This window comes from Symphodus melops (assembly GCF_947650265.1).
Source record: "Symphodus melops genome assembly, chromosome: 8".
NCBI classification, from domain to species: Eukaryota; Metazoa; Chordata; class Actinopteri; order Labriformes; family Labridae; genus Symphodus; species Symphodus melops.
The window spans coordinates 12,011,268-12,026,570 of NC_136698.1; the positions used below are offsets into that span (position 1 = coordinate 12,011,268).

The window sequence follows — 15,303 nt, forward strand, 5'->3', positions numbered from 1 at the left end:
GATCATTTTTTACAACGCTAATATTTATTTCTCTTTTTTTTAATAGATTTTTTTTAACATATCTTTCATTTTTAATAAAAATCCCAGACTTGCCCGCCTGTCTATCAAACTTATATTACTGATAGGCTGTATTTTGTCCTTCAAGCATGAATCCATCCACCACTACGCTGTAAACAATGTGCTTAATTGGTAATTATCACAGATCTGATCCGACTATTCTCTCATATTCTAATCAAAATGCTTTTCAAAGACAGGACCTTGGCAGCTGTGTGCTAGTTCTCACAATGTTCTTGCTTTTTTCTGAATAGGTCTGCCCGTCTCTACATATGTGAACTTAGCGATTGACATTTAATTCATATTAACTTTTTTTCCCCTTGCACCCCTTTCATTCTCTCTTCCAACGCCTAAAATAGAAGTGGAGCAAAAAGGTAAATAACAGACACGATCCAAACCCTAGCTCCTTGTTTTGTGGCATCTGGTTGTAAATTAACTTTTTTTCACATGGTGGCCCCAACAAACCCATCACAGACGTTTCCCTCAAAATCCCCCCCAACTATAATGTTAATGTCAAATGTTGAGCAACAAGTAAAGTGAGGCTGGCCTTAGAAAAAGCGACAGCTAACAAGCAGCCGAAAGATGTAAATGGGGGAAGTATTGGCTGCAGCCCAAATGGTCTTCCTCTCCTTATTCTCCCTGGATGTTATTGCAAGTCATATGGCCTGGCTTTCAACCCCTTTTCCATAGCATGCCATGGTAAGAATGTTTCTTGGCCCTTTTTTTTTGTCAAACTATTGCTCTTTTCTCTCCAAGCCCCCTCTTTCTCACTCCCCCCCCCATTTTTCTCACCTGACCACTTGCTACACTTCTCTCTGTTGACACGTAAGCCTTCAATGCCCCCAGAGCAACAACCAAAACACCTCAAGAGACCCATAGTGAATATTTTAAACCTTAATGGTTGTGACATTTGCACCACTTCTTAATGACAAGCCTCTCAGGTATATAGCGTAGAAATGGAGGGTGCAACTGTGAGACATCTAAGTACACAGACGTTTTGCAGACTCTGCTCATTCCTGCTCTCTCATAACCTCTCCCGTCTGTCGCCAAGTGACTTTAGTTGGCTGCTTTTTTTTTTTTTTTTTTTTTTTGTTCACAGGACCAATTGTTTTGTTAAGTTTTGTTTCTGTTTTACTTCCCCTCATTTGTGTTCTACTCCCAACAGTAAATGTCTGAGGCCAAGCTTCTTTTTGTTTCAGACAATTTTTTATACCTAAACATAATGCTTAATATCTTTCCTATTCCTTTTTTTCCTTTCTATGCACAAAACCAAAATCCTTTTTCTGCTTGTGATTATTGGCTATAGATGTTAGTTGTGTTTTGGCCACTCCTTAATGTGTGTTTGTTCCCACTTCTCATGGACAACCAGTTAAACAAAATGGAGACTTTAAAGATAATATATGGAAGTTTCATATATTTTTGTATGGCTTTATTTTTCACATGTTAACCATTGCCTGTTTCTCATTCTACTTTTCTCCCAATACTAGTTTTTCTTTGTCCCGGGACTCTGAAAGCTGTTGGTGATCCTTCCTTTCTATTTGAAGCGGAGCAACAAGCCGGTGCCTGGTGCAAAGACCCACTGCAGGCCGGCGACAAAATCTACTTTATGCCTTGGACTCCTTATAGGACAGACACTCTCATTGAGTATTCCTCCCTAGACGACTTCCAAAATGCACGGCAAACCATCACCTATAAGCTGCCTCACCGAGTGGATGGGACCGGATTTGTGGTCTACGATGGCGCCGTATTTTTCAACAAGGAGAGGACCCGCAACATTGTGAAGTTTGACCTGCGGACTCGAATCAAAAGCGGTGAGGCCATCATCAACAACGCCAACTACCACGACACATCGCCCTACAAGTGGGGCGGGAAAACAGACATTGACCTTGCCGTTGATGAGAATGGGCTGTGGGTGATCTACGCCACGGAGCAGAACAACGGCATGATGGTAATCAGCCAGTTGAACCCCTACACGCTACGTTTTGAGGCTACATGGGACACAGCCTACGATAAGCGCTCAGCCTCCAATGCCTTCATGGTTTGTGGAGTACTCTATGTGGTCCGTTCCACCTATGAAGACAATGAAAGTGAGGTCAGCAAGAGCCTGATCGATTACATTTACAACACCAAACAGAACCGTGGGGAATACGTTGATATCCACTTTCCAAACCAGTACCAGTACATTGCAGCTGTGGATTACAATCCGCGAGATAACCAGCTCTATGTGTGGAATAATTTTTACATCCTGAGATACAATCTGGAGTTTGGCCCTCCTGATCCAGCACATGGTAAGAGCCCAGTCCTGCAATTCTTCATTTGCAGACAATAATGTTAAATTGCTTTTCCTGAAATAGTTGCTGTCAAGTGCGCCTTGATATTTCTTTGGTATTCCCCATCTATGTATCAAGTGTCACAGCTGACTGATTTTTAATTTAGAATCTAATATGTGCTAGATATGTTACGGAAGCTTTGGAGTGAAGGAAAGCATCTCGGGGGGTTGAAGTGAGTGGGGCTCTGTGGTAAACAACACCTCGAAGCCAGTTACCATATCATAAGGGATCAGTATCTCAGGGATTTGGGGAGGTTTACCATCCGGGCGTTCCCTGAGTCCTCGGTGCTAAAGCCCAAGGGACCTCTGCAAGCATAACCCTTCTTTAAGGGAGAGTAAGACAGGGAGAGGAAGATATAATTTCAATTCTGAAAACAAACATGCCAGAACAGGTGCAAAGTCTGGCCTGGGGCAAGGTTAGATCATTCCCCAAGTGATGCTGGAACTCCAAATCTGCCATTACAAAAAAACAAGTAAGTCTCAGATGGTGGATTTTAAGGATTCAAGCCTCTTCCTCTAGAAGAAGGCATAAGTAGACAAAAGGAAGAAGGATCAATCATCCAGGGTCACATCATCAGCATATGGTTTTAATTTAGCTGTCAAGAGCTGAGAGGAGGCTAGCCTGGGTATGCGATAGTCCTTTCACTGAGAATATAATAACAGTAATTATCCTAATCCCCTCCACACCCAGGGTCCTAATTCGACATAATGCTCAACGCTACCAATGATGAGCCATAGAGGTCAAGCAACTTTTCCACAGATTATCCCAGAGCCCAATATTTATTAATGGCTTTGCTTGACCATTTTTGCAATGGTAGCATGTAGCTACTATGGCTGCTAAATTGGGTTCAACTAGTAAAACAGCATCAATCTAGCCTATTCAGGTTGGAAAGAAATAACTGTAACTAAGACTAGAAAGCCATAGTATAACTTTAAACATGATAAGTCATATAGAACATTTAAGGAATGTGCAATATTTAACTTTATTTGGGTAAAGCCTGTAAAGTGCAATGCAATTTGCAGACAGCTTCTATTTAAAGGACATCTCTAATCATATCTTAAAAGAAGAAATGGAACACATCTCTACATGCCATTATGTGTTTCTGTTTCGTAAAAACGTTATCCAGCAGTCAATTATTAGCCTACACAACAGCCTTTATTTCAAGCCTGTTTTTTCTGAATCATGTACTCTTGGACAGAGCTGTGTGTGGACAGCTTGCACAGTTCATTATTTTGTTTATTTTTTTGAATGGACCCTTATTAATGTTGGCGAAATCTGCTCGGCTGTATCCACCTTCAAATACGACTTACCTTATGGATATTTATGTACTGTGTGCATACATGTGTTAGAAATATACCCAGGGTTTATTTACACAGCCTTCCAAAGCAGCACCCAAAGGAACCCACTTCCCTTCTCGCAGATTAGGTTCAGAAATATAAACTACCTGGCATACTGTATTCACTCCTCAGGGCTTTTGTATTCACACATCTTTATTTTTATGTCAACGAGGACTCTGTTCTTTCTCCCTGACAAATGAGACGTGAGACCTGGTCCTGCTGCTGACTAATGTATGTTGAGCTGCAGTCGATGGGTGCAGGGTGGAACGGTCCAGGATGATCATCAAGCTGTCAATATAGTTGTCCTCCCACATGGCTGATGATGACACATAAATGATGGCACTTTTTTTTCTTCTTTTTTTTTCTTTCCAGTGGCTGTCACTGGATGCCCCTCTCTGTGATATTTTAATGCTCGTTTTAGTGCCTGCTTCACTAGGCTCTGAAACAAGCTATCAGGATGCTTTTGTCGTGTTAAAAGTCAAAGGAACTTGTTTTGAACATTTCAGTTTCTTTGTTCCGAACATCACAAGCACATGCGAAAGCGTAGCACATCCAAAAAGCGTCATTTGTACAAAAGAGCATGGATAATTGTTAACGTAGATGCCAGAGTGGTGTTAATTGTTTCATGTTTTCCCCTCTAAAAGTAACAGAACGATCTGTATGTTTTTTCAGTTAAACGCAGAATTTTCTTCGCAAGCAAATGCCAAAGCATGCGCAGACAATGAGTCAACTGTGTAATTGCGTGGGGTGAGATTGAAACTGGAAGCATTTTCATGCGTCTCCTACGTACTTTCCCCCCCATATTTCAAGTGCACAAACAACTCTTGTCAAATGATTTGCTCCGTCATGGATTGCGCTCGCATCAAAGTGATGTTGAGACCCTCTGCGGCAGACAGTTGGGTTCTTGTCAACTCCAATAACGCTGCTCGTGTCGAAGCAAGATCATCTCTTGTAGGATTATGGCCGAGTGGATGGGGTCACATCCAACAAGCAGCTCCACTGGAAGTGGACATTAAATGGGTCAGTAAGTCCTTCTCTTGGCTTTCACCAACAGCCCCATAATCCACTCATTTAACCATGGCTGGATGCCTGTTTTTCCTTCTTGCATATAGAAGCTTATAAAAGAGGCATATTCCTTTGTCGCATCTTTAAAGAGGGATGATTAAATTGATTTAAATGAGGTATTCCCAGAGAAAACTCATTATGCACCAATTTCTATGGACCGTTTATTCATGCCAAGCTCCAATATGTGGCCTCAAACCACTGAGTAAGCATACCGAAAGCTATTTTTTACCACAAGTATGCACAAACAGACTTTATTCACTGCCTCAATGGGACACAGGTGGGCCTCGAAAACCTTTTATTTATCCCCTGTCGCAGAATTATATTCTGAATAACTTCCGTATTAAGGCCCCCGGAGCTGCAGTTAACACCCACACAAATCAAGACCTCCTCTTTAATTGTTCAAATGTCAATACATTTGCATACAGTCTCAATCTTTGCAGCCCCCTCCAAATTACACATCTGCAAGTGGGGATTGTACAGACAGAGAACGACCCAATTTGTCGGAAATTACAAGGCATTTCTCACGCAACATACCAATTAGCCAACAAAACCCCGCATGTGGTCAAAACAATGCCCCGTAGTTTGTGTGTTGTGGAAGTGCTTCACGATGTACAAAGAAAGGCTCAGCTGTTACAGATGCTCGTGAGTCACGTGCATTAGCAGTCACCCCAGAGAGCCTACCTCTTACAGTCTTATGAATATACAGCTCTCTAATAAGACACATGATTCATCCCTGTCTTCTGCAGTGCTTACACGAAGTCGATGTGTGCATGGCAACATTTGAGAGAGAAAGCAAGGAAAATGGAGAAGGGGGGGAGAAAAAAAACAAAACAGATATGGATACTTTAAACGTCAAATTCATGCTTTCACGGTCATCCGAGGCGCTCAGGTAAAGTGGCAGAGACTTCTGTCTGCTGCATGCTCACCAGTCGTAAAGGGATCAGGATGTGTTAAAAACGACCAATTTGTTGTTTGCCTTGACAACAACCCCCCCCCCCCCCTCCCATTTCTCCTCAACCCCCTTGTCAGCTGCCCAAGTGGACACAGCGTTGTGAAAGGAGGGGATACTGATGTGGAAAAATCACCCTCTTCGAGTTTGTTTTTCTGTCGTTCTGTCACATTCTTCGCCGCAATTTTTCTTCCTCTGTCCGTTTCCATCTTATTCTCTTATCTCCTCCACATCTATTCAGTTAAGTCTCCTGGCTTCTCTCTTTCTCTTCTCGTTCGCACTTGTCTCTCTTTTTTATTTTAATTCTCTTTCACTCTTCTTCCCTTTTTCTTCCGATACCCCCCCCCCCCCCCCCCCCCCCCCCCTTCACAAACTGAGCCCTACATGACATTTGCATTCCTGTGCACGTATGTCTAAACATATATATCCGTCTGTTTGGCTTCCCTCCTGAAATCAGGATAAAGCTGTGGTCAGACTGTTCCAATCGTGCCCAGTGAAAGCAGTGCATACTAAATGACAGGATTTAAGTAAATCCTCAGCTGTGCCCTCTGGGAAACTGTACACACACAACAACAGGACAAACTGAGCATTCAGATCAGGGATCACACGCTACCCAAGTTTATCATTCAAAAAACATTTATCCACTTGGGGGAACAGTTTAAAACTCTGCACAGATTGAAGTGACATTATTCCTCTGGCAGATTTTGTTTGGGACTCCTTTTTTTTTTTTTTTAACCTAAGCTGTGATTACACTTATTTTCAACTGATTAGTGCAAACAGTGAAAATAACGAGATGGAAAATTGAGGCTAACTTGCTTATTAAGTTGTCCAATAGCAACCTCTCTCTGGTTCTCTCTCACATCTTTTCCTGTCAAACTTAAACTCCTGTTGGTTGTTGTCAGGATAACACTGATGTTGACTCACTACACAATCCCATCCAGCAAGGAGCAGTCCAAAGCAAACACTCAACTGCACACACAAATCACGGGACAAAAACATCCAGAATGTGTGTAAAAATCCCCCCAAACTGGTGGGAGCAGTGGCAGACAAATTCAACGAGTCCCTTTTTTTTGTTACAGCACTTAAAGAAGACCCTAAGTCAAATAACTTTGCCCAGCTTACTGATAATGTTTTAAGCTCTGTTCTGTGGGAGCTAGGCAGGATTTCTGAGCTGTAAGAGCTGGACTGAGTATAATTTCATCTCAAGGCCCGCTTCTTTACTGCTGGACTACAGGATCTCCCTATATGCCAACTTCTATTCTTTATTCCTCCCCTGCACCCTTTTTAACCACACTATTATGGAGCACTGTGACGTTATTCTGTCTACATTGTGACCCACTGGTCTCATACTCGGTAACAATATAGGGGTGCATTTAACCGGGGCGATAAAACGGGGGGGGAAATCCCACGATAGGGATTTACAGTCTTGTTCACAATGTCTTTGATATTACATTCTGGGATAATACCTGGCCTTCACAGTGTCTGGTGTTGGTAAAGGCTATTCAGCACGGGGGGGGCCAGGAGGTCACCTGTTTTCCTCTGAAACCCGATCATGATCTCTGCCGCTCCTCCTTTGCAGTTGTTGCCAGACGAGCTCGAACATTTTCCCTAGAATCAACATCGTGTTTTCTCATATTCCCAAGCTGCTAGTTACCAGTTCCCCCGGAAAGTCTGACCTGCCGATGTAAAACTATTGTACACGGCGCGTCGAAATGATCTTCGCTGACAGCCAACAAGCACGTTTGCAACACCAAACTCGGTGTTATGATTTAAAATGTCACACAGGGTTGTTATACATCAGAAAGAGAGAAGTGTAGGGGGGGGGGGGTGATTATGGGTACACTGAGCCCTGTGGCCAAGGGGATCCACTGTCTCTTGTTTGATTACAGTCTGACTGTGAAACAAGGCGCATTAAAGAATTATTACTCACACATCACAATGGTCCCCCATCACTTGCTGACACACGCCTTTGAGGAGATTTATTTCACAACGGCCTGACTATTGTGTCTATGTGTTCCTGTCTTCTCTAATCGGGTTTGTGTTACTCACAGCTCTGTCTATGTGTGAATGCTTATGATTCTGCATCTCTTTGGAAGTCTATCTGTGTTTGTATGAAGACAACCTCCTGTGTGCACCGCATTAAATATCAGTCAGCTCAGCACACTTAGAGTTAACACTTGAAATTTGAGGCACGTACAGTACAGAGAAAGCTGCAAGGAGGAGGAAAAAAAGCAGCAGGCTGTAGTCTGGCAGCTGCTATGTCTGTTCTCTATACTTTGGTGTCATTCTGTGTGTGAGAGTGTATATGAGTGTGTACATGTGTTTTAAGTGTGTCTGTGTGGGTGCGCACATTGCCTGTGTCTGTTTGAATCAGTGAGTTTGTATTGCAGAGAAAGAGACATAACAGGGGCTGCCGTAAATAACATAATCCAGCTATTAGGTTTGGTTCCCTAAGACATGGACATGCATATACTGTTTGCAGCCTCACAAGGACATGACTCATGGGAAATTATATGAATTTTCTCCCAGCTTTCTTCATATTTACAGCTGACACACAAGCAATCATATGCCATGTTTTTCTCTCCACATCTACAGATGCTGAGCGGAGTGAAAGACGTGTAATCCAATTTCCTTTGTGTATTATTGTTATTATTGGTAGATATCAAAATGCATCACAAATGCATTATAAATCATCACACCATGTCTTACTCAAGAACAGCTGCATTTCCATAAAGAAGCACGGGTGCATCAAGAAGAGAGGCATGCTGGAAGCGGGCATATTTCAGAGGCGGCATTAGCAGAGAAAATAATTTGCACTTTTGTTTTTTTCTCAGTTCAACACCTAGTTTCAATTAACCTACTCTCTGCGCTGTATGACTCGAAAGTTGATGGGTTACTCATTTATTTTGTATCCACTTCGTTTTCTAGGTCCTCTCATTCAGACTGAGCGTGGCCTTCTCCTGACAGCAAAAACACTGCCGTTGGATGTTTGTGTTTCCCCTGGTTCGCTAACTTTTCTGTTCCTCTTCTATTTAGGAGGAGATTACCACCCAGGAGCAACATTAACTGTGTACACAAGACATGATTCGTTCACTTTAGCGAGGACTAAGTCTCCCACATAATGGGAATAGGAGCTAAATCTTCCTAGCAGCCTCGCTTCACATCATCACCAGATTATTCCTCGACAGAGCAGAGGAGGGAGGAGGGTACTTGTGAGGACTATTAATTCCTTTAGCTTTTTTTTTTTTTTTTTCAGACAAATTAGCAGAAACAAATGCTAAATGTGTGTTACCTAACCATTCTTGCAAGATAAACAGCACCTGGTAATGTCTATGAAACATTACACTGATGAACAGGCATGCGGTGCCTACTGAAAGTGAGGCCATTAAGCATAATATAAAAGACACACACGCTGTCAGTTTTCATTTGTCATCACGGCATGACGACTGAGTCCTGCTAAAGTGTCATCTTGGCTCTGTGCGCGTGTGTAAGTATGAGTGGATTTGTGTGTGTGTGTGTTACTGAGTGCTCCCATCCTCGCCTCTTCTGGATTCTCATCTCATTGTCTGTCATCAATCCCAGACCTATAACCCCAGTGGTAATAACAGCACCACTGAGATACATTCAAGTGCAACAAAGGGGGGCCGTTGAATCACACAAAGAGGTTATGAATAAGTCTGTCCCGACTATCGGCAGTACTTCGCAGAATATCACTCCATGCAAGCCGTTCACACTTTATGACAGCTAATTGAAGGTTCCCCTTGGGCTGAGTGCAGCACAAACATAATAATCAAGGATTCTGTCCTGTTTTTTTTGTGATATCGCCAAAATCTGGGATTTTGCTTCTTTTTATCATAATCAAAGGACTATGACACAGGGAAGGTATTCAGCTGTTTCCAAAGAGGAAAGCTTGAATGCTGTTATAATGACATACTACTCTTTTTCCTGTTTGTATGCTTTTCAGTATAAGCTAAGGGTATCCAACAAATCCCTTTTATTATCATGTGTCTAGGTTGATTAGCATCTGAAAAGACAAGAAGTAGGCCTGGAGAACACCTGGAAAAAACTTGGGTTAGTTAGGGTTTGGGTTAGGTTAGGTCACACCAACATACAGTATTTGATAAAAAAAATATTATCCATTGTCAAACAACAGCTAGCGTACATCGGCACTCAGCCACTAACTAGCTTATATTAACATTAGCTAAAAGTAGCTGAATGCTCATACAACCATTGTGTAGTAGAACACTAACAAAACACTAAATGTACTGACTACTAAATTACTTTCCAACCTTGATAGCTTGAGATAGGTTAAATACTACTGTGAGCTTGGAATAAGTTAATGCAATTGTACGAAAGGGATTTGTTATTGTAAGCTAGCAGTAAATGTGAGTTTGTGTCCAACCTCTGGCTCCCTTTTTCGTATGTCAATCCCCACTATATTGCTCTCCAGTTTACAAATCAATCCACTGTCAAAGGTATATAAGCTTAAAAATAAATCTTAAAAAAAAGTAAAACTCGGTTGAATTATAATGTTAGCTAGGAATTAAAATACTGATATTAGCTGACGAATGGTTGAATTTAAACATAAGCTATTCGTTAAATGCTAATGTCAGATGTTGTTTAACAGATAGAAATTGGATATTTGGTTAGTTTTACATAAAAAAATAATGTCCACGTTCATCCAGATTTTCCATTTAAAAAAAATTTAAAGTGGTGAAATGTGGGAAACAATTATACAATTTAAATCCTGTAACCCTGCAGTATAACAATAAAACAACATTTTAGCTTTCCACCCTGAGTATGAGGTCAGAAAAAAGGCTACCATTTGAACATTGTCAATGCTTTGGATTACAAATAGTATGGAACAAGGCCACTACAAACAGACCGATATTCATCCCTCACAGTACTTATAAACGTATCCACAGACATCTCTTGGAAGAAGTCTGCCCAAGCCAGGGGGAGTGTCTGTTTTAATACCTTTGGGTTAATTCCACTCAGCTATCATTGGATCAAATTAAACTAAGCTATGGCAGAAAGGTAATACGATTATTGTGTTGCAAGCAGGATTACTGACCAACACGCTATATACTGTACACAGGAACAGCAGTGGTCAGAGAGGTTGCATTGTTTATGCCAGAATTCACTGTGGGAAACACAGCCCATGTTTAGCATCTCTGCTACAAAAGAAAGAGGATTAGTTCATCATAAACATTCAATCCTGAGGATTATTTTAGTCCTTTAATGTATGTTCTATTCATCACATTACTTGTTAATGGAGCTCTTTAAAGTACAGCTGGATTCTATGATGTGAACAACAATTTTTTTGCAATGCCGTCACAGCTTTTCTGTGTCAAGCAGCATAGACATTGGCTCAGCAAATCTCTCAAAGCTGCAGCCAGACAGTTTGCTGTAGGGAAATCCCTCTCCCATGGAATGTTTTCTTTACAGTTAGAAAGCCAAAGCCATTCGTTATAGCCTTGTATTAACTAGGTCTAACATAATTACCCTTATATGTTTTACCTCTGACAGCAGGCGGCAATGACAAATTAGAACGAAAAGCTTAAAATACTTTTTTTTTCCCACGTTGTTGCTACAGCATTGAGTTCAATATCAAAACGAGCCATGACAGGCAGCCCTCTGGAGTGAGGGGTGTAAACAAGATACAGTTGTTAGTTGACATGCAAAAGGAATGCGCTTGGATTACAGCGCACGTCTCTTTGATTTATTGGCCAGTAGGTTGTAGAGGAGCGTTATCTTAAATCATGCCTGCCGAACAGCTATTCATTTTCATTTTATTTCTGTCTGGATTCTAAACTCCCCACCCATGGAGAGTAGGATCTTATCGTTATCATCTTTCATAGTTTGGAAATGAGAAACTTATAAAGGGCCTCACAGCTTCTTGGGAATGTTCTGGAAGATTGCCAAGCAACCTCAGACCAGATGTTCAAAAAAGAAACACAGATAATTATTTTCAAAGTTTGTCCAAACACATTAATTTCTTTGGCATAGGGAGTGTAAAACTAACCAGAAATTAGCCTTTTTTTTGTTGTGGCTATTGCTTTCACCTCAGAGTCATTTTAGTATGTCATGAAGAAACAAGGGTTATAGCAATAAAAGGGTATTGGTGCAGAATAGACACAGCCATTTCTCTCAGCCAGCTAAATGCTGGTGCTGAAAGGACACTAAGCACAGGTTGTCTTTCAACCACTGTGACAGGCCGTGCAGCGAGAATTTTACTTTGTTGAGTAAAAGATTCAGATAGGGGTGGAGGTTGAGGTGAAGCCAGCCAGCAAGCGAATGAGCTAGCAAGCGAGCCACATCTACCGTCAGTTCAATGTCAAAACAGCCAGTCAACTGTGTACACCTTCACATCAACTGCTTTTGTGTGTGTGTGTGTGTGTGTGTGTGTGTGTGTGTGTGTGTGTGTGTGTGTGTGTGTGTGTGTGTGTGTGTGTGTGTGTGTGTGTGTGTGTGTGTGTGTGTGTGTGTGTGTGTGTGTGTGTGTGTGTGTGCTCGCGTGGGGAGAAGCTCACCGAGTCACCTCTCCGCTGGTCAATAGAGCCTAATTCGCCGCAGGTATGGCAGCCACCTCAAAGGTGATTTCCCTTCAGCTCAACCCGCAGAAGCCTATCATCCATAGCTGGAGGCCTATGGTGCTCGTACAAGTGTGTGTGTGTGTGTGTGTGTTTTGTTGGGGAGTCAGTGGGGGGGTTGCTGCTATCAGCCGGACCTATTATCCAATGAAGGCAATAGAAGTGAAGGTGTCACCGCCTGGGGTCTGGCTCCTTCTCAAATCATGAGAAGACAGAAGCTGTCTTCTCTTCCTCCAACTCTTCCCCATTGTTTGCAAATGTTCTTATCATCATCTCTGTCTGCCTCTATTTCCCACCATCCTCTCTCCCTCTATGCCACAGTCCTGACTCCCTCTACTTTTTTAGAGGTTTTCTCTGCTTGTTGTTGTCACGAGAACGACTGCGCACAGCTCATGCAGTGTAACAGCACCACTTCACATTCTCTGCATGCTCTGCAGGCAGCCTAATGGAGGAAATCAAAGTACTCAAATGCGATTAGATTCAGCATGCACATTGCATCCCAATCAGATCTTCTCTGATTGATATAGCTTAGCCTTTTAAATTCAAACAAATGTGTGTTTTTTTAAGGGGGGGGGGGGGGGGGGGGTCATGCTGCTATTTGTTCTTGATGACGTAGAAAAGATTTATGTCAAAAAGTGTTGATCAACATTTCATCTATCAGCTCCCCTATGTTTGACTCGTTTGAAATCTAATTAGTGTGCATTTCCACATCTCTGGTGTATTACATGAAAAATGTCACCAGAGTTTTTCCTTAGTGGCTCATGTTAAATGTAAGGAGTACACTACTTTCTCCCTTTTCCACGACTGAAACATATTGTTTTTGCCTGAGGCATTGCATGAGTTACTGCACACCTGCTTCATCAGGGTATGAGTTGTAGCAAGAAACAACTGTAAAATGAATGTTCAGTCATCGTGGCTACACGTAAAGGTTCACTGTTGCTCTAGTGAAATTTAATCAGCCATGCCACAAAAATCTCCCAGGCAAGAATGATTGCCAGGCAGGAGGATGTTACTGTAATTATTGTCTTGTTCGCTGCAGACAGAGAGCCTCAGATAAGCCGTAGTCAACGGGAAGGCAAATACTCTTGTTGCGCAAAGCACTTAGCAGCAATTTACACAACAGGATACTTGGATGTATAAGCATTACAGCGTTTAACATGTTGAGAAAAAAAAAAGGAGATATGTTGCTTGCAGGGGGCATCATTAAAGTTTAGTGGCACGAGGACATCAGTCCGCCAGAAGGTAAAGGTTTAAATGCCTGCCAGAAAATGAATTGTCTTCCTTCTGCACCCTATGGTGTCATATCAATGAGCAGACCTCCCACTGCAGCCACAGGCCAAACTGCCATTTTTTTTTTTTTTTTTTTAATCTTTATGTGTTTTTATAAAGTCTTATGAATATGTGCCCTAATCACATTCAAACATAAATCAGGGAAGTTGATTTTATTCTATCAAATCCGACTCCTCCGCCTCACCATGATGCCTCTGTACCCTCCGTCTCTTCTCAGCACCGCCTCTGTCAGGAGTCACCACATCCCCTCAGCCTCAGAGAACTACAACCACCACCACGACAACCACAGCACACTGGGGCGTGGCCAACACCACTACCACAACAGGGCTCAAGGAGGGTAGCAGGGGAGCGCCCAAGCCACCTCCTGTGATTCCTCAGACTACTTCCCCTCCACCCCTGGAGTCCTTCCCTCTACCTGAACGCTTCTGCAAGGCCAGCGAGAACAGAGACATAATGTGGCCCCAGACCCAGCGGGGCATGCTGGTGGAGCGACCTTGCCCCAAAGGAACTCGAGGTAAACAGAGCTCCCTCTCACCTCAGGGCAGTGTTGCTTTCTGTTTTCAATATGACCTGAGGCGTCCCATAAGAATGTCCCTGAGTTTGTAACATGTGGCTGATAGTCTTGCATTTCTTTATCAGTTAAAACAAACAAAAAAAAAGAGTCTAAGTACGTGTTCAGGGATATGATGCGCGGTGAAACCTGCGCAATTCTGTATCAAAACATGATTCAGTTGACTATGGCAGTGACGATGTCGGAGAGCAGATGTTCTCCTGCATCATGCATGAAGACTCGCATCCCTCATTTGAGTGTGTGTGAAATCATATTAGAGTGCCTCAGACACACGGCTCATTAGAACGAAACAAATTGAATGCCACTTTGTTAAGAAACACAGCGGCTAGCTGTTTCAAAATGTACTGATTTGGCAGGGAACAAAATTGACATTGATGATTAAGGTTTTCTATGTCCAACAATTTCAGCTTGTTTGGGTCTTTGGTAGCTTACAAGCAGTCCTGCGAGACAAGAATCATGAAAGACAGACTATCCTTTAAGGTGGATTTTCTGAGCTCACAAAGGCAAAGGCATTCTTGGCTTCACATTTGTATAACATGTATGAATTTGCATGTTTGTAAATGTCTAGTTTGTTTTTGCTTTCTTTTTTTGTACGAGTGTCCTTGAAGTTAGTTTTCCAGATATGACTTTGTGTGTGTGTGTGTGTGGGGGGGTGGGGGGGGGGGGGTTGACTTGATAGAACTTGACTATTCTGTTCTTGTTTTCCCTGTTAGGCACTGCCTCTTATTTATGTGTCCTTTCCACTGGGATCTGGCACCCAAAGGGCCCTGATTTCAGCAACTGCACCTCCCACTGGGTCAACCAAGTCGCCCAAAAGGTTTGTACAAATGCTGCATCACGGTGTTTTTCTGAAATGTGAAAAAACATTGGGCAATACAAAATACTTCAGCTAGACATATTAGCATTTTTCTAATTTTATGATCAATTTTTTTTAAGATCAATAAACCAGTAAAGAAATTGCACACACCGAGATATGCACTCTGCTCAAGTAGCTCATGTGTGCTCTGTAGGTGATCATAGAGACAGAGGTATGTTAGTCTCCTTAAATGTATAGATTACAGTTTAATGTCTCATGCTGTTGTTTGAACATGCCCATGTTATACTGCACATGTTT

The 15,303-nt window shown here is 42.2% G+C and overlaps 1 protein-coding gene across 20 annotated transcripts in view; it reads left to right on the forward strand.

Annotated features, from left to right (window-relative positions):
- Positions 1-15,303, forward strand: part of adgrl2a (adhesion G protein-coupled receptor L2a) — a 92,218-nt gene that overhangs the window by 53,342 nt on the left and 23,573 nt on the right. For 18 of the 20 annotated variants that reach the window (XM_079350945.1, XM_079350947.1, XM_079350951.1 and 15 more), the window contains exons 5-7: positions 1,542-2,342; positions 13,836-14,132; positions 14,903-15,006. In XM_079350945.1, coding sequence (XP_079207071.1) covers positions 1,542-2,342; positions 13,836-14,132; positions 14,903-15,006 — 1,202 coding nt within the window. Of the gene's footprint in view, positions 1-35; positions 429-1,541; positions 2,343-13,835; positions 14,133-14,902; positions 15,007-15,303 lie in introns of those variants that run through there. The other 2 variants (XM_079350963.1, XM_079350946.1) reach the window with 2 other exon arrangements.